Consider the following 27,488-nt stretch of genomic DNA (forward strand, 5'->3'; position numbering starts at 1 on the left):
CGTGTACAGCACGCGTACTGAAACGCCGCGGACACAAAAACTAAGACATAGATCGGGAGTTCAAGTTTCAAAGAGTATGAATGATATTCAAAGAGTTCTTATATAATGTAATATTTATTTTTTATTGCATTTTACGCATATAACGAACCATTTATGTCGCAATAGTAGACATCCGGTAACGATGAATTATATTGTAATATATAAATAATTTATTTACTACTTATATAATCCTCATACATATTTATCAATGACAGGAGTCAAGACAAGTCTGCGTGCAGTCTGAGGTGATGTATCTGACACTATCTGATATTGTTCTCCGCTTTGTTCACCTTTGTTTGTCATTGTGCGAACGTTCAATAGTTTTTCGTTCATTATCTATATTTTATCTTGATGTGATATAAATTATTATATGCTACGTTATAATCAAAAAGATAATTTTGTTGCGTTGAATTTTAAAATTAAACATTAGTTTCAGCAAGACGGGAACTATTTGTGTGTTCGTATAATACAGATATATTACTGTTGACATTCAATCAGGGTTTTAGGAAATCATTTAAGTATTGAGATTAAATTTAATATATACATTAAGTACCAGTAAGACTATATATATGAATAATAAGATCGTTAAGTATAATAACGAAGCCGTTTATACAGACCTCGCAAACCGTAAAGGCATGTGAGATCGCTCGATGTTATTATTGTATCGGAAACGTTATTTGTCTCGTCCTCGATGTTAAATGGCGTTAGAAAATAGCCTTGCGGCATCATGTTCCACGCCCAGAAATCACAGGTTCAGCTCGATATAAATATTACGCAAGCCGGCGACGCATCCACACCCTGGGGGTCAGACGGCGCTTCACCCTCACACCCCCGCAGCCAAGGTCGTTTACACCCACCGGCCATCCGATCAGACGAAAACCGACCTTACCACCACAGCATAGCGTACGTATCGGCGTGCGTATAACAAATTGGTAAACTTCAACGAAAGCTGCGACTTATTAGTATAGGGCAGCCGGCCAAATTCCTCTGTACCGGCCTCGGGAAACGAGACGTAGTATTTTGTGTAGTATAACACAACGCAATCAATGAATTAGAGCCTTCTATGAATTATGTATGGGGGCTTTTGGCGAATGTTTTCAAACGACGGACATATTCAATTTTATCGGGTTGGCACGAATACGCCTGTATTGAAACAGTAATAGGAATAACAATCAAACTATGGACAATTTAGTTAACTAATCTATTGCAAAATAATTAGATTATTAATTATGTATCAACATGTTATAATGATACCTTATATTTTTTTAATCCAACGAGATAATTTGTTTTTCATAGAACATTCCTTAACTGATGTAAATTCTTCATCTGTCCCTCAAGATATCCCGTTTGTTTTGTTTCGTGGTTCCTTTAATGTTTTTCGTCTTGTTAACATTATAATGCGACTGTTTGGGCGTATGTATGTTTGTTACTCTTTCACTCAAAAACTACTGAGCGGATTTAGATAAAACTTTACAGGTATGTAGTTTAGGTATCAGAATAAGACATAGCTGTATCAAAGTTACGTCACGCAGATTATAAATGTGGTTACATTTTGTGAACATATTTTACAAATATCTATTTGATTCTGATTCCGAAGTCCAAGCTGAGGAAGTCGCTTGAAAAACTATTAGAAACATGTTTTTTAGCTATCATTATTAATTTATTGTTAATTTTTGTCTCTCGTTCAGAAATGTACTAATTAAATACATTAGTAGCAAATTCTCTCTTCCTGATACATCGCGAGATACTTGTTGAATGATATAAGTAAGAATATTTATAAATTATAATGTATAGATCACGAAGGTTTTTGGTCTGATTCCAAAACCATTATAAAATTGATTTGTATTATTTTAGGTGATCATTCGTGTTTTTAATAATAATAATAGTTTATTGTTTAAACACAATTTTCTCTACAATGTGAGTGACCGGCATCCCTCTAAACAGGAAGTGCTTATGTTACAATACTATTAAATTTTCAATAATTTATTTATCATAGACGATAACTACATAAAGAAACGTATCGGGAGATTTAACGGAGTGTAATAAATAGAGCCCTAATTATCTACCATTAACTTCATTCTCCTTGCTCATCTCGTGCAGAGGAGTATTCTCAACAATAAACGTCCCAGCCTCACCAGAGACCTCACTACGGAGAATCTCAGATGTTAATGATCTCACAACCATTACGCGCTACCTACGTTTACTCACCATTTTCATTCCTCTTGTCTGATGACATTTTAAACGCTGTTTTGACAATTATTATAAATTAGTTTTGCTTGCAGTTTTGTTCGCTTTATGAGTATTTTTTCTTTTTAATAATATATATTTTTAAATATTTATCGTATAATCAAACTTTTTGTTACTCTAAACTACAGTTTCATGATAGATCGTAATTTCTTTCTAATAAAATGGAATATCTGCACTTGTATCTAAATATAGATGTACTCTTGAAAATTTTCATTCAGATAGCTTTTTACGTGGCATTGTTGCCTAAAAGATAAAAAAATTCCAATACATCTTAAGGAATACATTGTAATTTTGGGAAGAATTGAATACTGAAAATGTGTTATAAATATTGTATTTTATAATTTAATATCATTTTCAATTTATACTTAACGTTAAAATTACCTTTTAACTAAAAAACTAACTTAATAGAGTCATTGACGTACATTCATTCGGGATTAAGTCATTGGAACGGATGTAGCATACAAAAATGGAACTTAAGTCAGATGAAAAAAGTCTTGAATCGTGTGAAAGAATGTGAGTGGGGAACTACCCACATATTTTTCCATATAGGTTTAACGCGCAGGCTTTCACTTTCTAGCCATTAAATCGTAATACTATAGACGACATCGTTTGATATAATTCGCAAAAACAAACTGACAGACCCATTTTGAATTCGTATCTATAGTGTACGAAGTAATCCAGTAAATGGATTTCCTGAAACGTCTCTAATTTAAACGAAATTCACTTAAGGGGTTCCAGCTTTGAAAGGATCGATTCATCATAGTTCTGTGCGAGTTAATAAAAAAATGCTTTTTGACATACGACACAGATAATATAAAAATATACTCAAATAATATCTGAATCATAGATTATAAAATTAAAAAATTTCGAACGGTTAGAACATTAAATCTGTTTGTCAACCTTCTATGTAAGCTATATTTATTTTTATTACATGGACGTGCTTTTTAACAGCCACTTTGCATATCTGATCCGAGCGTCTAAATGCCAACGGCCTCGATCATTATATTGTTATTTTTAGTTGTACTGGATTGTTTAATTAGATTAAGTGAGTTCTGTAACATGTCGAGATCTCTATGGTTTAAAATAAACCGGCATTTTAACCGGCTACCGATAACCTTATCTGTGAACTGCACCGTCACTAACTGTTCGCGTGTTTAACATATACGTTTATGTATATTCAATTAAAATAGCTAATATGGTAATAATGTGACAAGGGACACTATTTATACCTTTTTATAATTCACTTAATAAAAACGTTAGACATTTTGAAATATCTTCGGCAAATAAATGCAAATAAAACACATGCATGTATTCAAGGTCTGATACCTACACGTGTTTCCTACATGCCTACCCTTGGGTCAATGACAAAATAAAATGTCGGCTCCAAACAGTAAACTTACAATTGAGCCCATATATGATGATTATTGATTATACAGATTAAAAACAATGATATCGGCATTCGGATGATTGTTAGCGAACCTTCTTGGAATTAAATTTACAATTAAGGAACCAATACCTGTTATGGGAGTGTTCTTAATTTAAAAAAAAACATGTTGTTTATTGTTCGGAGACACGTTTCTATACGAAAATCCATGAATGAAAAACCTTAAGGGACCCTAAGTCAAGTGATACTGATTTAATATATCTTTTAACTGTGACGACTGACGCAACAACAGAAAAGTATTCTAAGAGATCTCTATAATTGCTGCCCGCCTTTCAGAAAAGTACTCCTAAATCCTAAGGTACAAAGGTCAAAGTTCACAAGTATAGTAATTGAAATAATAATTGCAAACTTTCGGAGGAAATCCTCAGTCGGAGCTGTAATTTAGTTTGGGGCGCTTTCAACGTAATTGGATATCTTACGGTTCTAAAAAAAAATATATAAAAAATATCGGAGTTATCCGGGAATAGTAATTTGTGCTCGTAATTTGCCCTCCAATTTATTTTTTCCAGTAATTGCGAACGCAAAGGAATGAAAAGCACGGTCGTATATTAAAATAATATTTTTATAGAAAAGTGAACCTTCTTTTTAACGTGAAACCATAGTACTATTTTCGACATATTGAAGTGGTCAAAATTATATAGATTATGAACGAACAATGATCGGCATTAAAAAACTAACTGTTCGTATCGCACAGACCATATATGAGAATGTTTTGACTGCATTCAGCCGACATAACTTTTTTATTAATATGTTACAAGTTACAACACTATACAGTAGGTACAAGATAATTCGTCTCAAGATTTTTAGTTCATTTTTTTTTATTATATCTATATGAAATTGATTAATTATTTTTTATTTCACATTAATTTATGAAATATTATACTTTATATTTACATAAATATCGTGACAAACTTTTATCATGAAAAACAATTTGCACGTGGTTTCCATTCCTATTCTCTAAAGTTGGAGATAAACATTGAGTCAGAGATGGCAGCGCCAATTCACGGTATCAATTAAAAAATATTTTGTTTTCAACTTCCGCCATCTTAGATATTGGTCCGCGGCCAGCGGGAAAAATATTTGTTTTATGTCATTATAAAATCCGAAGCCGACGTTTCTTTGAAACGTAAATATTTGATCGTTCAATAAATAAAAGTTTAACGTTTTATTCATATTTAGGAAGTTTTGATATATATAAAGAGATATAAAAAAAGTTTCCTATCGTGTTGCTTGAAGTAACACTAGAATGATCAAAGAGATATCTTCCCATCAACAATTATTTCGTCAACAACTTTCATTGACTCCTTCGGTTCCGAGAAAGGACTTGATGGTTTTTAGATTGTATGACCATCAAATATTACTTTACCTAAATAGCAAGAATTCGCTTCAACATATAACAGTAGTAGTTTCACAAAACTATATACTTTAGATGAAAATAAGAACTGTATTCGAGTCCCGGTTTATTTATTTGCTGGATAGATCGTGCAAAAAGGATATATACCCAGCAACGGAGTACTGTCAGATGGCAAATTTTTCATGTAAATGGCGGGAAAATATAATCGATCTCACGATGTTATTAAGTGACAAATCAAAGACCAGCCAAAATCAACATAATCAATACAAACATATGTTACGTATCTATGGTGCTGCCAAGGTGTGAGTAACGATACACGACTGACATCGCCAAGAATTCACATAGTGATCTTTATGTATATATATATATGGAATACAAATTTGAAGTCCACAGTATAAGTTTATACAGAATATCATCTATTTTGATGTGTAAAAAAAAATAAAAAAAACAATCGACGGTACACGTCAGGTAGTATACAAACAATGTCTTCTCCGGTTCCATCTAAAGCTTGTTGTATGAAAAAATCAATTACAATGTTTAAATGTAAATTTTAATATAAAGATGTTTAGTTTTTTTTTTATAAACATCATAAATAACATAAATTTGTAACATACGAGTATATTTGCCAAGTTTTTGGAATTCCTTAGCGACAATTGGACATTACACAGCCGATGTGAGTCGAAAACATTTTATTTTGCTGAATCATACGCAATAAGATACAGGAATTTAGATAATTTGGCCTTAGAGATAGTTATAAAGTATTTTTTTATCATTCAAATCACAATCTATAACACGAACAAAAATATATATAGCATATGAGTATTAAGATCAAATAAAATCGATAATAAAAATCGATACAATCTGGTCTAGACGTACAGATAAGATAGCGTGTATCGATTGTAGAACATGGGCATTTGTAGAGTACATATTCTCGTTACATAACGTCACGTGCACACGAGCGACAGCTGTCAGTTATAATAAGGTTGTATATGTGTGTGATAAGAAAAAATATATTTACGTCGCTGAACCTCTAACCTCATTATCTGCTTCTGACCCATAGACTGAGACATAACAAACACTACACGGATAAATTTACGTCACAACATTATTCATCTCGCCCCCGAAAACGATCACACGTTCCGTTTATTGAATCGAATGTCAACCGTAAAAATTCTAGCATAGAGCACACATTAATAATTCAGTGTTAGAGCGGTGTAAATTAGTAATAAATATTTAGAAGCACCTTTGAAATTCTATTACACGAACGTTTTCAAAATTAAATCAAATGAATATTGGTAATATTGTTTGATGTGTATAGATAAGTTACGCTTAAGACATATAAAAAAGTCCCAATTAATGTGCCAAGCATATAGCAAAAATAATGAATATTAAACATATATAATGTATACAACATAGACCCGTACTTTTCATGTAACATTTTCATCAAGTCGAACAAAGCATTCGTTCATTAATTCGTATCAAGTACGTTCAGTAATTAGTCGTGCTTCATTATGCAGATCGTAAAAGAGCATTTAAAACTTAAAACCGAATAAAAAGCCTGAACGCCGTACCGTGGAGAGAAGTTTTAGTAGAGGAATATTTTATTAGCGTACAGCGGTAACTCGGAAGATATCTATATGGAATACCTTACTATAAACAATTTGTGTTGATCCGTCAGAATGTAAGCAGGTGGTTCTACCACAATTAGATGGTAATAATAGTCGAGTGCTTGGTAAGTCGCCAGCGAGGTGTAGCACGCGGATTTAAAACATGTATTCCACCGAGAGTCGTTTTTAAATGCAGGGTGATAAAGAATGGACCACGGAGAGAAATTGTTCTCATAAACATACATTTCTATTGAAAACAAATTTTATTATTTCAAAAAAGGTTTTATGCAGTTTTTAAGAAAGGATGCCACATAAAAAATGTTTCCCATGAACGTATTCGTTAATCACAATTTGTTTTTTTTTTTGTGTTGTATTGATTATTCCTTGGCCAACACACAATAATCAAATCATTATTCATGTATCACAGATCCCAGATTTCATTCAATCATAATGAATTATTTTCGCAGACAGAAGCGAAGCTAAACCATAATACGTTCTTAAACTGTAAACGACCTGGCATTATACCATAAAGCATTAGTCAGTGAAACATTATTCATATTTCACGGGTACTTCAAACATGGACAGAAATAGTCAGCAGAAAATGTCAAATGGAATTAAGCGGGAATAGTTCGCAACAAGAGAATATCACGCAAGCACGGATATAGACGGGGTGGACGACCTCAGGCTTACATGTACTTAGCCGGCGGTATTGTTACTCGTTACTCGTTAGGGGTTTACATTATTATTAGAAATATGACAAATTATTTAATATCAGACTCAACATTTCATTCAGAATCATAAAATACGATGACAAGTAACAGCCATAGCTGACAGTTACTTTTTTTTTAATCGAACAGAGTAGAAGGTCCTCACATGTGAATTATAATGCTAATATTTTTATTAATAAATAAAATATTCTCGATATATAAAAAAAGAAATATTCGAAAACAAAATACTAAAATTACAATTGCAAATGAGGTTTTTAAGAGAAGAAAAGATAATTTTAACATTCAAGAACATAGGTCACAAACATAATTAGCATAAAAGAAATATAATTTTTAGAAGTTTTGCAATGTTAAAATCGATTAAGATAAAGTGTTTCGTAAATCCGTCACGATGTAAAATCGACTCTAAACAAAAAAAAAATACAAAAATATTCTTTCGTGTGTTAATTTTTTAAAAAGTTAATTCCAATTTCAAACACACTTCAAAATAACGGTATAAATGTTGCGGAAATGTATTCTGGGACCGATACAAGATTTATATCGCGGATATGATTCCAATGTAACACACGTAGATCGTTGGCGGTGCGCTGCAAAGACTCCGCCAAGGAGCGCTGGTGGGACACTCCATGGATTTGTATTCAGAGATTAAGCTCACCAGCAACAACCCGCTGATACGTACTACGATTGATATCAGAATAATTATAGGAAAGTAACATTGATACTCGTGAGCTTTGGAAGGAGCGATCGAATTTATTAATTGAGCTTGTAGACGTTTAAAACTATGGATACTTTTCCAAAGAATCAATTAATCCTGGCTGGAGACAAAAAAGTATTGATTCAGATAGTGTAACAGAAAAATGTTTTATAAACGAAAAAAAGTTTATAAATTACATGGTATTTTAATCTTAATTTTCAGTATGGAATGAATCTATAAAATTTAATATTAATATATTTTGCAAGAAAATTTGTTTTTTCATAAAATCTCAAAAACGGCACAAAATAGGAGTGATTAAAACTTTAATTCAGTTTTCACTACGATATTTTAAAAAAATATAGTTATTTTAGTTTCAAGGGAACGTTACTTGTCAAATTTCTATATTCGTTATTCAGTACCATGCGTGTTGAAACTTATTAGTCTTCGCACGGCCGCCCGCCCGCAACTATACAGACGTGCTAAAAGATATGACCTAACACCAACATGTTTCATTTTTCATCAACACGAGTACGAATACAAGGAACCATCGTCACTCTTCTGTTTACGAATTAAAAAATATAAATGTCAATGTCACGACAAAAAGTATTTATAAGAATAGACAGATCTAGACGAATACAAGTTGACTATTTTTTTTAATTTGATTTACAGCCCTTTTGTGTGGATAGTGTGTAGTATTGATTTAATTTATTTTGTTATCTTGAAGAATTTACTATATACTATGTTTAAACTTAGATTATTGAAGTGAAACTTCTTTAGAATAGTTGTGATTTCAAACTCGATGAAATGAAAAAATAAGTAAATAGAGACACAAATACATAAATGTATAGGATGCAGCCGGGGAGAGAATGAGATAGAACGTTTTAGACGTCCTCGGTCTGCTCTTTGCTCGTCTCTTCGTAGCCTCCCTACTATCGTCTACTAAACATTGTCCATATGTATGCTCCTGTGTAGTGGGATAGTCAGTATACCTATATCTTGCTCCAGGTCCGAGCGTTCTACGTGTTATGTCAGTACGTGTTTGCGACTGCGTATTAGAAAGTTTTAGTATAAATGTGTTGACTGTTGATGAATTTTTATTAATGTCAATATTTTCATCTCATAGATAAACTAATTTCATAAATATACCAAAAACTAAAGCTGGAAAGAATCGTGAATACTGGTGGAAAGAAATTGAAAATAAATTAAAAAAAAAAAAAAACAAAAAAAGTTCTACGGAACGTATCTGAGAATTTCGTCAAAAAAAAAAAGTTATATCACCATGTACAAAATGAAAAATAATAGTCCTAACGTGAATGATAATAATTGATTGACGATATCTCTCATACCCTACTCCTGATTCAAAAAAGAAACTTATTGAAGAGTATTGAAAATGATAAAATTTGAATTGTTTTCAGTAATCCTAATTCATTTTTTATGTATTTATAATAATATAGTTTACATGAAACGAGTGTTCATTTTTTCAATACTTTCTAAAATTTTTTGAATCAGGGATTTCAAATAAATAGCAGGGCTGTATACGTGGATGCATAATTGATAAGTATTGTAGAGGCGAAAAATTGAGTAACACTATAATTCTTTTGTATCTGGTTTTAAATGACGCGCCTAACCAAGTTATTATTATTGTAATGTATTTAGAATACAATCCAACGGCTAACTTTTATATATATATATATATATATACGCTTCTCTGTATATAATATTAATTGGGTTTATTTACAATATTTGTTATTTATCTGAGTGTTATTGGGGCGCGATAGCTCGGGTCGGGGTCGTGCGCACGCGCATCAGAGCATTGAACTATGACTTATTTTTTTCCTTCCTAGTAAGTACGGTGCATTATATTAGCGTGAATACAAATGAGATGATTTTTATCAAAACAACACCTATGACTTCGTGTTTATTTATATTTATATATGTTTGAGAATTAAAACATTTCTTTACAAAAAGATAACTAACACGACAAAAAACAGTCCAGTAAGTTGGTAATCAGTTCAACTTATGACGCGATATAATAATTTATTACAATGATAATGATTTTATATAGCACTCTTATTGTTAACGATTTATATTGTTTGTGTAGTTAATATTTATCGATTGCAATACCCAGTTACGACATTAATTAATCAATGAAAATCTGCTTTTTTAATTATTTTTTTTTTATACATAGTACAGGATCAACACGCAAACAGCCAAAAATGTTCACAATTTGTCACATAATAAAAATATTATTTTACTATAGTATTCTTGAATCTTATCATTAAATATATATTTTTTATATTATTTCGAAAATAAAATATTTACAAAACTACATTATCAAGGCTTGAAAGTCAAGTTTGTATGCGTCATGTGCAAAATATAGTGCCAATGTACTTTGCAACGTACCTTATCCGGGGGTTGAGTGGTCGTTTTCTTTCAAAGGGACATAAAGAAACATATCGATGTTTTTTAAATCGATAAATATGTTCTAAACTACGATCGTCACTACGATTAATGGCGACATAACATTTGCTCCATCATTTGTTACATTGTAAATATGTATTAATATAAAAAATTATAATACAAACTATCATACTTTATATATATATATATATATATATATATATATATATGAGTATCGTTGTTATATTCATTACGAGATATGATTGGTACTTGGAATACAGCTGTTTAGAATATAAACAGTTGATATTTTTGTATTGAAATAGCTACCTTCATTCTTTTAGGTAAAACAAGGTTGATAGGTCAGCTATTAAGTGTATAAAAAAATTATTGTAACCGTATTGGTAGTTTGCAGCGTGAAACTAACCACGTATTTCATAAATTAACATTCACGTATTTTATACGAAAAAAATTAATCAATAAATTAAAAGCTATCGATAGATACTTAGCTTTGTTTTTTTTAATCATTCGAATCGTTTGTATTATGTGACCAACGAAAATCTATAGTTTACATTAAATAATATAATTAAATTTATGTTAAATATGTCACGTAACATACAATAAGTTAAATAATTTTCTCACTAAAATTATTTCACGGCTAAAATTCCCTGGCTATTATTCAAAGTAGGGGCCTGTTGACTGTTGTCGCTGAACACATCTGCCAATCCTCACCCCACGATATATCAATTGAGCTAACTGAATCACTCATTTCAAAATAACTAAATTAATAATAGTTTCTTCTGCAATTATAGTGCATTTGAGGGCGATGGAAGGGTTTTGTCTTAAAAGGATGTATAAGTTAGTGATATTCATCTCTCCAGAAGTTTCCATCGAGTTACTTTCGATTAAATTGCTGTTTTAATTTTATATAACGACGAGAATCAGTAAACGGCTTAAATAATGGATATAGTAGGCAAAAACGTTTCAGTGGAACAAAGATTTTATAGCGGTCGCCTTGAACGTTGGTAATAGAGTATAAACATGAAAATATTAACGAAGCTTACAACATCATTTACGACTAACATGTAGTAGAGAAAGTATTCGCCTCTAGAGATATCTAGATTATATGTCGCATATTTTCTATAAGAATAATTTGGTTTTATTTATTCATAGAATTTACCATCCAAAAATAGAATATTTAGAATTATATTCTAAGTTCTGGATAAAAGCAATATTGTTGAATTGTATCGAGTGCGCTTCGATTGTGTAATTTTAGAATGTGTATGATAAATCTTTATTAATTTAAGTATATGGCAGCACTCGAGCCAACTGTACAATGTAGTAATGACAGACGGAGCACTCGATAGTCCATGCTCTCTATTCTAATGCACGGGCGGAGTAACGTTCGATAACACTCATAACTCTTCATTGTAAACCATACTTGTGTTCTCAGCTGTTTTTATTACGATCCTCGACGATAAGTGAGATATCGAGAGCTGGTAGCCATTTGGACTCGTGCAGCAGAACAATATGCGTTTCATATAAATCCTTCGTCTCGCGTCTATGCGGGAATCGAGGCTAGAAACCGCCCGGCCCCGCTGGTGAGATTAAAGTTTGAATATCAATGACGCGGCGATGCATTATGCAGAATGCGAGTGTATCCTGCAACGCATCAATATTCCAGGTAGTGTCGGTCCACGGCTCCACAGCGCTATCTAGCTGCCGCCGGCGCATCGCATATAAATTACACGAAATTATAGTATACGCACACGTTCGTGCGCCGCCATTTTGAAATCTGACAGCTCTGTGACCGAGCGCACACGGCCGCGTTCACCGCCCACGGTCATGTTTAACTCGACGGAGTTTATTTACAACTCAATAACATACATGGTGTGTCTGTTAACGTGGTACATTCTACAGTCCACAGACTGCGGGCTAGCTCTCGCCAGACGCCTTTATTGTTTTTCGGTTTACGCTTTTTTCGTGTTTACGATCGCCGGCGAGGTCGCGCGGCATCCGTTTAGAATACTTTTTTAACACTTCCAAACGAGCTCGGTAAGTTTTGAAAGCTGTACGCGTCTCTTATTGCGGAACTGAACAGCTTCAATATGGAAACGTTTTTGTTTGAACGTCCTTCATAACTTTGGAAACGACATTACCGTGTAATCTTTTATAAAATATTTTATCTGATAAGCCGTTTTTAAATTATGTGTTTTAATCTAATGTATTTTTATTTATTTAAATATTTGTGCATATGAATTAAAAACAATGTATTCTGTAACGTCAGATGTTAAGGCAGATATAAAATGTGCAAGCGTGCGGTCGCCCAAGGTCAACTTTACAACTGGCCCGCCATTGATATCACGTGACGCAAGCGCGCCGCCGCCGACACAACACCGCCCGCCATTGTTGGAATATCGTTTTGATGTTATATATAACTCAAATCTATCGCTTTACATGGTGCCTAATATCGGCTGATTTTTATTATTTCTGCTCTGTATTGCATTTTAATTCTGGTATGTAATTGTTTTCTGAGTGTAGTTTTCCTAGCGGAAGGTATGCTATGAGAACGCAACCTTTTGAAAGGTAAGTTATACCATTGGATTGCGCAAATGCAACACAGATCTGCGTACTTGAAGTTACTATAGAGTAATTTCAAGTACGAAAGTATAGACTTATGTCCTCGAACATTGTATTCACAAGTTTAGTACAATAAATTTTATTTTTCAAGGCAAACAGCTAATTGTTATTTCGAATTAATAAAGAACATTTAAATTTAATGCGAATACAATTAAAATAAATTGTACATATCTTTCTTTGCCATTGGAGTTTTAAAACATGCAACCGTTTGCTTGCAATAAAGAAATACAATTTCTTCAGAGGTAGCCGCAAAAGTTTTATGCAGAAAAGACCTTACAATTAGTGGTGTCGTTAAAGAATTCGGGATTTAAAAATTGGCATTTAAAATACGAGATAATTTGTATAAAATTTGCTTTGTTACTTTTACAAATCGTAATATAATTTTATATAAAAAGAAAACGACGAACGGAACATCGGCGATGCCAAGAACAGCGATCCAGATCTGTCAAAGCGGCTTGGAAAAAATAATGGCGGCTTATTTTCGGCGGGAACAGAAGCGTTGTCCGCCTTCCAAACGTCGAGTTGAATAATTTGAAGCGTATATAACATACGAAATATTATAATAATAACAACTAACAAGCATGATCTGTCAGCCAACAACTGAATATGCCGAAACATACGTCTCTTGCGTAATTTGAAGCTAAACAGAAACAGTTACACTTTTTACTTGAACGCTTTAGATGCGAGCTATAAAGGAGGCGGAATACAAAGCTTACCCCTCTGAAAGGGGTGAAGTACTTTGTACCTGTGAGTGCTAGGGGATGAGTACTCGAGGGTGCAATTAACATCGGACGGTAGCGTTATTAGTAGCAGCTAGATAATTAAAAATAATGTACCCCGATAACTTAGCAACACGTTCAAAAATGTTTTAGCATTATCATAAAAACGTCAGACAGAACCGTAAGACGGAATCATTATTCGACATTTTTAACGTTGAATTACAAATGCAAATTCCTTATTTCCTCGTATAGGTATAGATAGTGGGTCAGTTTGAGGCGGTTCGTGACAATATATGCGATACATTGACGATATATCAGAGCTGGGCAAGGACGAATCGGTTTATTTCATTTGCAACAACAGCATCGCATGCAATTCGTTGCACGCAGTAAAACTCGGTAATGGTTCCGTAAACTCATAGGAAATTATTTTTTTAGGATGAAAATTTACATATACTCAGCTCAGTAATGTTTAGGCATTTTGTACCTAAACATGTAAAGCTATAAATGTTTTAGCGGGTATGAATGAGGCTCTAAGGTTGACGTCCTGTGAACAGCTGACGGGGCCCGCCCTCGGGGTCCACGACCTCTGTATTATCTCTCTCATCTAACACGGAGCACCGCTCCGAGATCTCTGACTGCTCGTCGTTTTCTCGTCAAGGGAGGGACTGCTTTGTATACGTTTAAAAGAACACAGTCATGTTCACGTATAACAAGAAACGAGATGTACGCTTCGGCGCAGAATATGATGAGAGTCGCCACATAGCGACGACACTATAAAAATAGTCACCGACTCCAGCGACCTCGTAAAAAATATTTATAAGAGGTACATTTTTTATATTGGTGTTTCTATGTAAAAAACGATCTCTCCGGCCCGGCCCAAGGTCGTCAGCCCCTGCCGCGGCGGACGGAGACGGGCCGCACACTACGGCGCGAATTCGAAAACATTTAAATAAATAAACGAGAGAACCTCGCGCGAGAACAGCTCGCTCGGACACCGCTCCTCGGACCTCTCACTCCCTCCCGCCGCAACGGAGGGAGGAGGAGACAAGGTCACCGGTCACCAGGCCTCGCAGACAGAGGGGGAGAGGCAGGGAGCTGCGCCGGCGCAGAGACACGGCAGACGTCATGTCACGAGTCTCTGATGCATAACAGGACGCGGAGGAAGGTTGGTTTGGAAACGAATATATAAGACAGAGCGGTAATGACTCCCGAAATAATAACGTTGATTGATACGAGACCGGTCATAGCCGTTTTGCAATACGCCAATATTATTCTGTGGGTTCTTTTGTTACGTTCTAATTGAAAGATGTCTCCGCGATTTTTTATAGAAGGATAAAAGAGCTGCCTGTTTACCGACCCAGTGGTAGGTATAAAGTCCGTGGACACTAAGGTACTAAAGGCGTAGTTATATTATTATATTGGGCTTAACAGGGAGGGGGGTAAAGATATCTTGCAATCTCCTACATTGAACAAAGTTATTGTGCTATTAGAGGATGGCACTGCCCTAGTCGAGTGCATCCTACATAAGACTCCAGACACGCACTACCACTTAATGGTATATTATTTAAATTCCAACTAGATTTTCGATTTTCTCCTAGTTATTTTCTTCGGGGTATCGTGAACCCGATGTCCCATACAGCGCGTTTTACAGACCATTAAAATTCCAATTAGACAGACATATTTATTTATTATGTAAATGAGGCACTTATGTAAATTGTGACGTGTTTCCATGTATGATAATGTTTCTATGTTTCAAAAATAAGTGTTTTAACAATGCTGTAAAACAGCCATCTATGTGTCCGACATGATAATGTACTTGAGAATATTTGAGACGGAACACAACCTGGTGAAAAATATTAAAAGAAATACTTCCAGAAATATGCATCGTGTACCACACGGAAAGATCGTGATTAATTTAGTAATTTCTCGCAACGAAAGATTTAATAATAATCTTGTATGAGTTAGGGTAATGAGTTTTATTCTTGATCCAATCTACACTACGAGTCTCCGCGGTACACCAACACCAGCGATGGTGGTTCCTTATCACCAAACACCACTTATATGTATGTTTTCACTTTGATAATATCAACCACCCCAAATAAAATGGGGTCATTAATGGACGTTGCCAGATATTCTCCTTTGATATTGTTTTCCAGCTGCTGGAGACCCTTGTCATGAGCAGCAGATGTTTCTCGCGACTGTACGTAAATATTGTTGCACGACGTATAATTAGTGATGAACATGGTCATCAGAAGTGGTCCGTAGCGCGGGCGCATGACTGTCGCCGCGCCAAATTAAAATTAGACTGTTGTCAAATTCCAGTTACTCCGCGACTCGGAGTTCCAACCGTTACGTAAAATATAACGTCTTATATTTACTATTATGATTCAAAAATTGTCTAATAAGACTTCAATCTATATATTCTATGGCTCTCCCTGTTTTCGACTCATAAGCTAACCTTTTTTTTTTAATATGTATTTACATAATCAGTAGCTGCAATACAAAATCATGTACAAACTTAAGTTACGTTTGGCGGGAGTGTATGTAACGCGTAACATTAATAAATTGTTTTTCCTCTCGGAGTGGCAGGAGGGTGTGGAAACTGTGCTGGTTGACCCAAATAGAGCATTTCAGAGCCGTTCCCGTTACATTGATATAATAATTTAAAAGAGAATCTCGCTGGGACAGAGGCTTATGTTATTAAGTGACGTCATCAAATATATATATATATAATATAATATTTTATAATGATGTGTATGTAATGAAAATAATTCATTATATATCACATTAGCTAGACCTATCTAAGTTAATTTAGATATAATTAGCTATAAGACTATATTCTAAGTGTAATTAGTTTCTATACTCGTAGTTAGCAAGTTTAAAGTGACGCACACTGTCTACGGCTTCTCTACGTCATAGTAGAGCTGAGTTATAGAGCGTACTTATGATCGAGTAAATACAAAAAAAAAACACAGTCGATGGATCACCAAAAAGGTCGTTAAAAATCTGTTTACTTCATAGTTTCAAAATAAAAATCGAAAAAAAGTTATATCTTTAAAAAAATTTTTTTAATTAAAATTCATCATGTACATATTCATCAACAGTACGTTATAATATAAAAATCACTTCCTTACACTTGGAGTTTCGACGAGATCATTTACTTTTTTTATTTATTTTTTTTCTGAAGAAAATCTGAAAAAAAGAGGTCGCAAAAAGTCAGCTTTATAACAGCCGTTAAACTGACCGTGAACGATATACCTAACGAATAATTAAAACATTTTATTTTACAAACGAAAGGCATTATATGAACGAAATAATTATATTGTTTAGAAAAAAAAAAACGAATCGTTCAAGAACGAAGACTAAAAAGTTTAAGGATTTATATATAAATATATTTTTAACAGAAAACATATATCCTTCATTAATATTAAACAGTAATAATACAAAAGTGGCTTTTACATGACTTTTACCTGAATATTTAACACTAAATATTATACCCCGTACCCTTAAAAAGGTCGAGTTGAAAACCACTTCATTCTCGCTTAACAGAATGGTTCTTATTGGAATGCTTCACATTATCTATGAAGGTTAAAATGATGTATTTAAACCTACGATATTCTCCTTATCCATTTTGAAACAAGAATATCGTTGACCAAGGAGGCATCACTTGCACCGGCAACAAAAATTAATATTTTGAAGCGGAAGTCAGGGTCGTTTATCATCTAACACAAATCAACTGGAAGGCGCTCCTAAACACAAAACTTTTATAAAACGCCGTTTCAAAAACAAAGTTAACTTGAAAATATTTTTAGCAGTTCAAAAATATCATATCTTTTCCGGGCTCTCCTAAAACCGGTAGTACATTCGAAATTTGCTTCTATTTTTGGCAAATGCGACGAAGCTATTGCCCTAGTTACACAGATAACAGAATATGAGTGAACCCAGCGCACACCACATGTATGCTGAACCGATGTATCGATTCTAATCTGTACAATGAATCTCGTTTTATAACATTTGATGATTTATAACGCAGTAAATATATTAAGTCGTTAAATTAAAAGCCCTCCAACTTGTCGTTCTAACGTATCGAGCACCTAGCGCTGTAACACTACAAACGATATTAACATTTATCTGAAAGCACTTAAGGTTATACTTCCGTGCAGCTAAACAGTTCTGCCCCACCGTGCATGTACGCCGCTGTTACTAGGCGAGAGGTAACCCGACCTATGTTGTAGACTTATCGCCTTGCACCTCGCCAACAAACCGCGTCACTTTTCACTTCGGCCGGCTAGAACTAAGTGCAAAAGGCTAACCAGCGAAATCGGATAGACCGTTAGCGCTAACAATTGCCAATCACGATATGTAAATTTGAAATGGTCGGTTTATGCAATTCAAATGTCGGCATATTTATTTCGCGATTTGCATGTATCTCGTATTGTCAGCATACTAAATGTCGCTATTTAAATTTGTTCCATTGACCTCAGGTGACAGAAGCGGCTTGTAAATTAGGATGGTAGCTGATTAATTATCTTTTAATTTTGTTATGTAAAAAAAAACAAGTCCGGTGTCTCCAAAAGCGTAGAGGAATAAACTAAATACATGTTAATATTTAATTGTATATACATTTAAAGCGGCTCGCAATAATACAGACTCTGTGGTATCGTTTCATAAATGAAAAATTATTTCCTAGTGACGACAGAATTGTTAAAAAATTTATCACATATTTGTAACAAGTCAATATTTTTATTTCATTTTATCAATATTTGAATCTTATTAGCATTGATTTCTTAGGGGACTAGAGGAATAATATCAGATTCTAATTAAATTATTTTCTACAATAAAATATGGCTTAGTATGAAAAAATCGGACATTATTTTTAAGAATTATTTCTAAGAATTAGGATATCGCTAAACAACTTTATGTTGTATTATAATTAGTTACAAAAATCTATCCTTATATAAAATCTTCTAGGTATACTGTTTTAGTTTATTATATAATAATGTGACGATAAATTTATATGCTTCTGTCAAACAAACGATTGATTAAGTTGTTATTCGTCGATTTATAATTACATATAATATAGAGATTTTTATTCTATGCTATAACAAACTATTTTTGTCAAACGTTGTACGGAACGTTTAAAATTTAAATGTATTAAAAGTACTTCAATTAACTCACATACAAATAAAACCTAGTGTACACTTATAAATATATAATTTAAATATATCTATATATATATATATATATAGATATAGATATATATATATATATATATATATATATCTATATCTATATATATATGATATTGTTTGTTTATCTCTATTGTTCGCTTCCGAACACCTCGGGACAGTGCACGTATTGCATTATAATTCATGCAATCGACGCCGGCATAACAAACATGTTTATATGAATGGAATAATAATATAATATCACTTGCAGCAGTCTGAAAATATCTTTTAATCGAATGATCATTTAAATTGTTGCACGAATGAAAATATATAAGAACTTATTTAGACCGACCTTCATAGTGGAAAAAGCGGTAACCTCAAATTGTATGGGGACTGCGAAGACAGTACAATGTTTTTGTTGTAATTTAAGTGGCATTTTATTTGACGTAGTAATCACGTGGTACAGCTGAGCGAAGAAAAGGAAACAGAAGATGTACCTAAAATGATATAGTCAGGAGAAAATATGACCGAGATAGCCAAGTGGTGGTAAAAAGCGTAGATAAGTAGACATAAGGTGCAATTATTGATAAACACGTGCGTGACTTGACGCGAAACGAGTTTTCTAACATAAATCCTCTTTATAACGTTACGCACATACGTTAAGTTCGATATTGGCTGAATATAGTCACGCCGTTAAAAATATATATATATATACATATAAAAATTTATTGCTGTTCGTTAGTCTCGCTAAAACTCGACAACGGCTTGACTTTGGCTAATTGTGATCTTGAAATATCCGTGACAGTCTAGGGAAGGTTTAGTGGGTAAACAAATATGAAAATGATCGGATTTAAATAAAAAAAAAATAGTTTCTCCTTCGATGCGTCTCCCGTCACATCATGTTGTTTAGAAATCAAGTGGAAAGCATAGTTCAAAATGAATAACCAATTAGAATTTTTGTATCTATATATATATTCATCGTGATCAGGTAAAAAATAAACTTAATTTCTGCTAGCTACAGTTGTTAGAATAACTATATAGTTATTAAATGTGTATTAGATTATTTTTATAGTGATTGATCAGTGTTAAATTTCTGGACACAACCATAATATTTGACATTTGACAACTGTCTTATTTGTCGACCAATCCTCTTTGTCGACTGTCGGTCGATACCTGAGACAAACGTTGCGTGTTTATATCTTAATGATTAATTACCGACACGTGCGAGCTAGCTTCCGGTCTTCGGTGTTCCTTTGTGGTAGAGACGCTTCATTGCTAAGTGCGCGGGAACTTTTCACACATTGATTAACTATAATTTACGATGCCTGGGAGAAGACGACCTGACTCAGGTCGACGCATTCAATCAAATGTGCGAAGAAATACCTTACGTGCTAATCGCACTGGTGACCGGAGAGACAGATCAAGGAAATAGTCACTTTTTTAGCTTCGACTAGACTGTAGTTGTTAGCCCTAATAGCCTAAGCTTTGAATCTTGTTGCCCGATGATATCTACTCGTTTAATTCGGGCCTGATGGGCCCTGGGGGTATAAGGATATAGTCGTATTGCTATGTCTGAACTGCGTTCTTTATTGAGTGAGAATGAAGTTGATAGGCTTATATCAACTTCATTCCCACTATAGTTCGTGCACATCAAACACAACAACAGCGAGCACGACATAATGAAATTGAGCGATTCCACAAATGCAGTGCTCCTGTGATTCGGGAACGAGCTGCATTCCACTTTTATCTTCCAATAGATTATTGTGCTGATAAATCGGTAACAATAAGAAAAGTACTGGTGTCACTGTTACTCTACCAGTTGAAGATCATACAGTTTTACAAAATTTTATGGGCAATTCAGATGTCGAAGTTGGTAAGCGTTGCTCACTATCCTACAGAGAAGGGAACCATAGGTCAAGAATTACTAACGTTATTTCATCAGAACAACAATTTAGTAAAGATTTTCAAAGTAGCTTCCGATGGGATCCCATTCGACAGACACAGTATTGACATTCAACTGACAAAAACCTTTTAGATGAAACTAATATTTATCGGATAAATTACGCGTGATTTATTTTTGTAAAAAACTACATACTCCCGACGTTTCGGTTACTTTTCAGCAACCGTGATCACGGGCAGACGAGATGACCAAAACCTGCCGGTGAACACACAAGAAGCTTTTATTAACCCCCCCCCCCCCATTGACGATCTTTAAAACTTTTCGCTGAACATATTTTCTTTGATCATGTTTTATAATATTGTTTTTGTCTATGTATTGTTTCAGCTTAGGATAAATTCGTAAATGTTTTGATTACTTTAGCATAACAAATTTTCTTTCTTAGTTTTTTTTAATTGTCCATGTATAAATAGGTTTAGTTATAAATTAATTTCATTTTAGTATGGGTATAAATAACCAGGTACTTTGTATTAGTAGTAGTATTTATCCATCATAAAACACGTAGCAGTAGGTAGTTTTTGTCAGTTTCATTTAGTTGAGTAACATAAGTAGGTCAGCTTATTTTTATTAGTTTAGCATTTAAGGACATTGCTTCCTTTTTGTTTTGTTCCTTTGAGTGTATGTAGTATGTGCTTTAAAGTTTTTAATTCTCTTTTGATTTTTTTTTTACAACGACGGAGTCGCGGGTAACAGCTAGTATATAATAAAAGATAACCAAGTGTTAACTGTCAATTATGGATCCTACTGGCACTATGAGGGACTTAATCGAGTAATCGTGACAAAAAAAATGTCTTACATGATTTTTACACTGTTGTACCGATTTTAACCAAACGTCCTTATGACCCACTCTAAGAAAACTTGCTTTCAAATGACAAAACCGAAACGAAATTTGTCGAATATGTTTGGGAGCTACGAGGCCACAGACTGATACGCAAACATCGAAACACAAAAACATCGACGTACACATAACTGTCCTGTTTTTAGCCATTGTTATATATATATAAACAATAAAATAAAACTACTCGACAATAAAATATACTTTTTAGTAACTGTATTAATAAATTTTAATATAATAACTTATAGAAAATAATTTCATTGTTATTTGATTCGGTTTTGATGTAACTGAGGACAATCAAACAAAAATATCCGCATGTCAGATAAGTGAAGTATATAAGGCCTGTATACACGATTGTTTTAATATTTTGAATAGCACGAGAAATATTGTAACGAAATCTAGTGTGATGGATGTAGGCTTCGAGGAGGTACAGCCATCGATCGAATGTAGCTGTGAGATGAATCATGTGAATTCGTACGTGTAGTTTTAAAAAAATATAATAACAACTTAATATATATGTAAATAAAGTATTATTATAGCGATCTGTACTTGTGGTTAGATTTTTTAGAATTGTGAATTCAATGGCTCTTTTTGGTATAAAAATTAAAATACCTTGCATTTTTCTTATTATTAAATCAAGCTCGGCTAACGTTATATTCAAAGATTAAAATAAATAGATTAACTTTTTCAAGGCTCTGCGTACACTTTCGCTTACGGTCCAAACTCCTAAATGCTTAATAGAGTAGGAGAGCAAAGAGGGCAATGGGAAAATCTTTTTCTTCTTGGAACACTTTATCGTATATCTGTCTGGAATTTGTTTTTTAATATCTAAGTGTGCTGAACCCAACCAATGGTGAAATGAAACTTGCAAGACAAAATACAGAGAGTACGCCGTTTATGCTTCCTACATTCGGATATTTCGGCTCATAAGACAGTCGAAAAAGGATGTTCAAATTTGGCAAGCGGCAACCTCAGGATTAGGTTCATACAAAAATGTATAAACTGTTCATAATATATATAATAAACCAGCGGAAGTGACCTCTATAGTTGCGTCACGTGACTTCACACACGATATAAATTAGGTCCCATTCCATTCGGAACCCTAAGGAATTTGGTTATATCATAGTCTATGTCTTATTCTGATGTCTAAGCTACACTACTGAAAAGTATAATCAAAATGGGTTAAGTGGTATTTTCGTGAAATAGCAACAAACATTCGCATCTATACTCGTAGTGGATCAACAGAATAAAATAGTTTTGAGCCACCTTATGCTTAAAGTTCAATTGCGTAATATTAATATATCGTTCTGAGCACTATGCATCGTCGCTGGCAGTTTTTTTAACTTTCACAATAAGCAAATGATTATCGTATAAACACACTGAACGTCCCACGTTTTGTATTCATTGGTTTAGTGAATTATTAATGTCTACTGTTTTAATAGATTTAACAGTAACTAATGATTTTGTACAATTCCGACTCTTCATTTCGATTTAATTTCAATGTATTTTGAATTTTAAACACAGGTATATCAGCCTGTATGATTTACTTGACGCTTCTTTATACAGCACCGGAGTGACTATATATATATTTTTTTTTTTTCATGAATTTTCTTAAATATCAGTCTCATATATTATTTAATGTTTAATAACTATCATCACACTATTTCCCGTTCGATGTTTACATTACAACTTGAGACACTATTGATGTGTAAGTTTTAAAAACAAACAAATTATATAATTAATAACTGAAACACGGGCTACAATGAACTGTATAAGGAACCAAATGTTAATCAAAATACCAAATAAATGTAAGGAGCGAAAAAATATTCACACAGAAAACTACACGGAACTAGCGGCTGCAACGACGAATCTATTATAACTAAACGATAATACATATTTTTATTTCTAAATGAATGAATGCATTCATGGCTTATATAATTGAAAATGATAAAATTTCATCAAATAAATAATAAAATTGTTCAATGCACCTATGGATTTTTCAATAAAAATCTAAGACTAACGTTCGAAAAAAAAAAAAAAGCGAGTGTTGTACAATGACGTCACACGCTAATACTGAAACATTAAATACCTCAAACTAATTTACATATCTCATTAATTCTGCTTTTATTTTTTTTTATGTAATTTAAAATTAAAATTAATCTCTATAATCTTATGATATTGAATATAATGTTTTTTCATGCTATTGTATTGTTAGCTTTATATTCGCCGTCGCCGAGGTTAACTCGCAGACGCTACACACGTGGCTTCCTTTTATGTTTGTTATGACACGTTTTTTATAACAACACGATTATGCCTGGAAAAGACTCGCCGAGCTGACACTAACCTTACTGCAAGCTTCAATCATACGGTGAACCGAAAGTATCGACGTTTTTCAAGACTTACGGATATAAAACATTGAAACTTTTCGTTTTTTGTTTGAATTTGTATTCTGTAATAGTATTGTTTTGGCGGATAGTACGAAAATGAATTTCCGATTTTTGGAGTTTACTTAAGATTTTTGACATCTAGTCTTCTTTTAGTGTACAAGTTTCCTGTTGGATCTATTTAAAACTTGGCTTATATTTGGGACTGTTGATTTTGTTTCTACATACTGAACATATACAGAAACTAACCTTATACTTAACATTTTAGGATTGCTATGGATATTGTCGTTTTTAAAAATTATTATTGACTCAGTATACTTCACAGCCGCTATATTTCAATGGATCTGAGTTTCGACTCTACCTTATACAGTTCGAATAAAACCTGAGGTCTTATTAAAACAAAGATTGGGTGAACCTCGAATACGCTTAGAATAATTAAAGACGTCAGGAAGAGGATCAAAATGTCAGTGTGTAATGTAATTAGTACAACGCGAAGCGTCCTGTCACTTGTCAGGCTGGCGGCAGCCAAGTGACATTATCCTGTGATAGTGTTATAGGAAGTATCGGCTTCACTTCATTACACGTTCATTATTATTTTAACGACAATTGATATGTTCATGAAAATAATGATTAAAATCTATCTTACATTGACTATAATCAGAGCGGTCTGATATTGAAACGGCTCGTGTTGCTAAAGACTACAGCAGTTGTGCTACAAAAGAAGTGTGTTACTGATAATGCTATATCGTTAATGAATGACGGAACATCAGCGGAGTGTGTGTGAGGTGTCATCCCGCGGTACCTGTTTCCTCTTGAGCGGCGCGTGCTGCTTCACCACAGTAGGGGGCGCGTGTGCCGGCGCGGCGGCCTCCCTGGCGGCCAGCTCGTCCAGCAGGGCGCCGCACTCGTCCTTGTCCCGCTCCTCCTCCGACACCAGCACGAAGCGTCTCCAGCGGGAAGAGTCGAAGCCCCAGTGACACGTGCGGTGTTCCGTGCCGTGAGAGTGACACACGAAGCGGCGAGGCGCGAACACTCCGCGGCACTCCGCGCACTGCACCAGCCCCAGCTCCGGCGAGCACACCCCGCTCGCGCCCCCGAAACACTCGTGATACACGCGGAAGCCCCCCAGGCGGCGAGGGGCGGAGGCCGGAGCGTGCAGCAGCGCCGCGCACAGGCGCTCCGCGTCCGTCTGTGTGATGAGGCCGCACGACGGCGCCGAGCGGGGCAGCACGCCCTCTGACTTGAGCTCGTGCAGCTGCTCCGGCGTGCAGCGCGAGCAGTAGATTTGCAGCTCGTCGCACACCCTGTTGATCTGCTCCAGCGTGAAGTCCGTTAGAACCGAGGTCAGGATCTGTGGCAGGCACAGGCGCCTCTCTCCGCCCACGCTGAAGCACGATATCGGCTCGCCCTCGAGGGCGGTCTCTCCGCGCTCGCCCAGCACCGGGTCGGCGGCCAGCAGGATGGGCGGCGCGGGCCGGGGCGGCGGCGGCGGCGGCGGCGCGGCGGCCGAGCGCGCTCCCGCCGGCCCCGGCCCGCTGGCAGCCCCGCCCGGGCCCTGCAGGCTGCGCGGCGCGCTGGCTTGGTACGTCCTCAGCACAGAGGTGATGTGCGGCGTCACCACGTCCATGGTGTCGCCGGGCGCGGCCCGCCGGACGTTTAGCGCGGTCCCGGGAGGCGCGGCGCGTACAGCGCGTGCGTTCCCAGCGGCGGCCCGGCCATGTCTGCCGCGCACGCCGCCGCCGCCCGCGCTCTCCTCCGTTCCCGCCCGGTGCGAAAATACGAGTCCGAGGTCGTCTCCGCGGCGCAGAGTGATCCTCACCCTCAGCCGGTGTCGTCTCCGCGTGTTCCGTACAGCGAGCTCGCTGCTCCGCTCTCCGCTCTCCTCTCTCCACTCTCCACGGTCGACGCGGCAGACGGATGGCTCGGCTACTGGGGAGTCTAGCCGCCGACTGCCGACTGCCCCCCTCCCTCTGCCCCTCGTTCTGTCCCCCTCCCCTCCCCCGCGCGCCTCACCCCCGGCCGTCCGCCGCCGCGCCGCGTCACGTGACCGACCTTCCCGTCAAAATATCCAGAATGGCGACGTGAGCCTCGCACCGCTCGACACAGAATAAACTGACAGACATCTAATAAGATTTTACCTAAAATTATTACCTGTAACCCACACATCGTACATTCGACGTACATTTTCTTGTGACGTATACGTATCAATAAACTTGTTTTTCACCTTCCTACTAAATTACAAATAAGATTAAGAATTTCACAAAGAATATTTCGATTATAATATGACATATAAGAATCTTATATGATTCTGTTCAAAATCCTTTTAAACGGCACATCCGTTTAAAAGGATTCTAGTTGGAAGCATTCTGCCGATTTAGTTAGACAAAAACAGTGTAACTGCAACTTCTATAAAAATTAATATGCAAATAAGATATCAAATATATTAGAAAACTTCATACTTTAATTTAGATACCAATTTTATTAGGAAATACCAGTTAACTTTATTGAGCTTATGCTTAACTCAGAGAAGACGCAATTTGTTTGGCATTATGAATTCAGTTATGACTGTAAAGTCTGCCGTATTAGTCTTTGAAAGCGCGACACGCGCGGGGACTGAGCGGGGTGCGGGGGACTGGCGGTGGTGAGGACGCGGGGAGGGGGGCAGCTGCGTCTAGTGAGACCACTTACTCAATCTCACACCGAGCACACAATATACAACCTTATTTCCTACGAAATAAGATATAGTTTTCAAATAAACTATATCAATATAGACCACAAAATCAATTGTCAATTAAAAAAGATCTTAACTCCCTTGTATTAAGGCATATATTTTTATATAATTTATGATAACAAAGCGTTTTGTGATCATACTGCTGAGTAGCCATCTTGCCTACTATTTTGCTACATAGTGATAGTTGATACTGCGTTGAGAGTCGTTACGTCATAGCTCACTTGTAGTTTATATCACAGATGTATTGTGAGGCTATTTTTAAAATTACGCTTTGACAAGATACTTGTAAGTGTCAGATAATCTAATTTGATAAAAATGCTATTTATAAAACACTTGATATTCAGTACTGGAATTAACGTTCGGTATATTTGGTCGGTCGATGCTTATAAGATCTACTGCAGTGACATTGTTCTTATAACTTGTTAGAGACAAGATATTTAAAAAATAATAATACAATTGTTGACATAGACAAATATTAGAAATATCACAATGGTTGTTTATGTTGTGAAGGTCATGTAAATAGCAAAGAGATTTTTTTTTTGTTTTC

At 35.3% G+C, this 27,488-nt stretch overlaps 1 protein-coding gene across 1 annotated transcript in view; it reads right to left on the minus strand.

Annotated features, from left to right (window-relative positions):
- The window catches only part of LOC116771458 (ski oncogene), a 31,569-nt gene extending 5,590 nt beyond the window's left edge, over positions 1-25,979 (minus strand). The window contains exon 1 of the mRNA XM_032663302.2: positions 25,013-25,979. Within this exon, the coding sequence (XP_032519193.2) occupies positions 25,013-25,837 (825 nt within the window). The 5' untranslated portion in view covers positions 25,838-25,979. The remainder of the gene's footprint in view (positions 1-25,012) is intronic.
- Positions 25,980-27,488: the final 1,509 nt, after the last annotated feature.

The sequence above is a fragment of the Danaus plexippus genome, chromosome 17, assembly GCF_018135715.1.
Source record: "Danaus plexippus chromosome 17, MEX_DaPlex, whole genome shotgun sequence".
NCBI classification, from domain to species: domain Eukaryota; kingdom Metazoa; phylum Arthropoda; class Insecta; order Lepidoptera; family Nymphalidae; genus Danaus; species Danaus plexippus.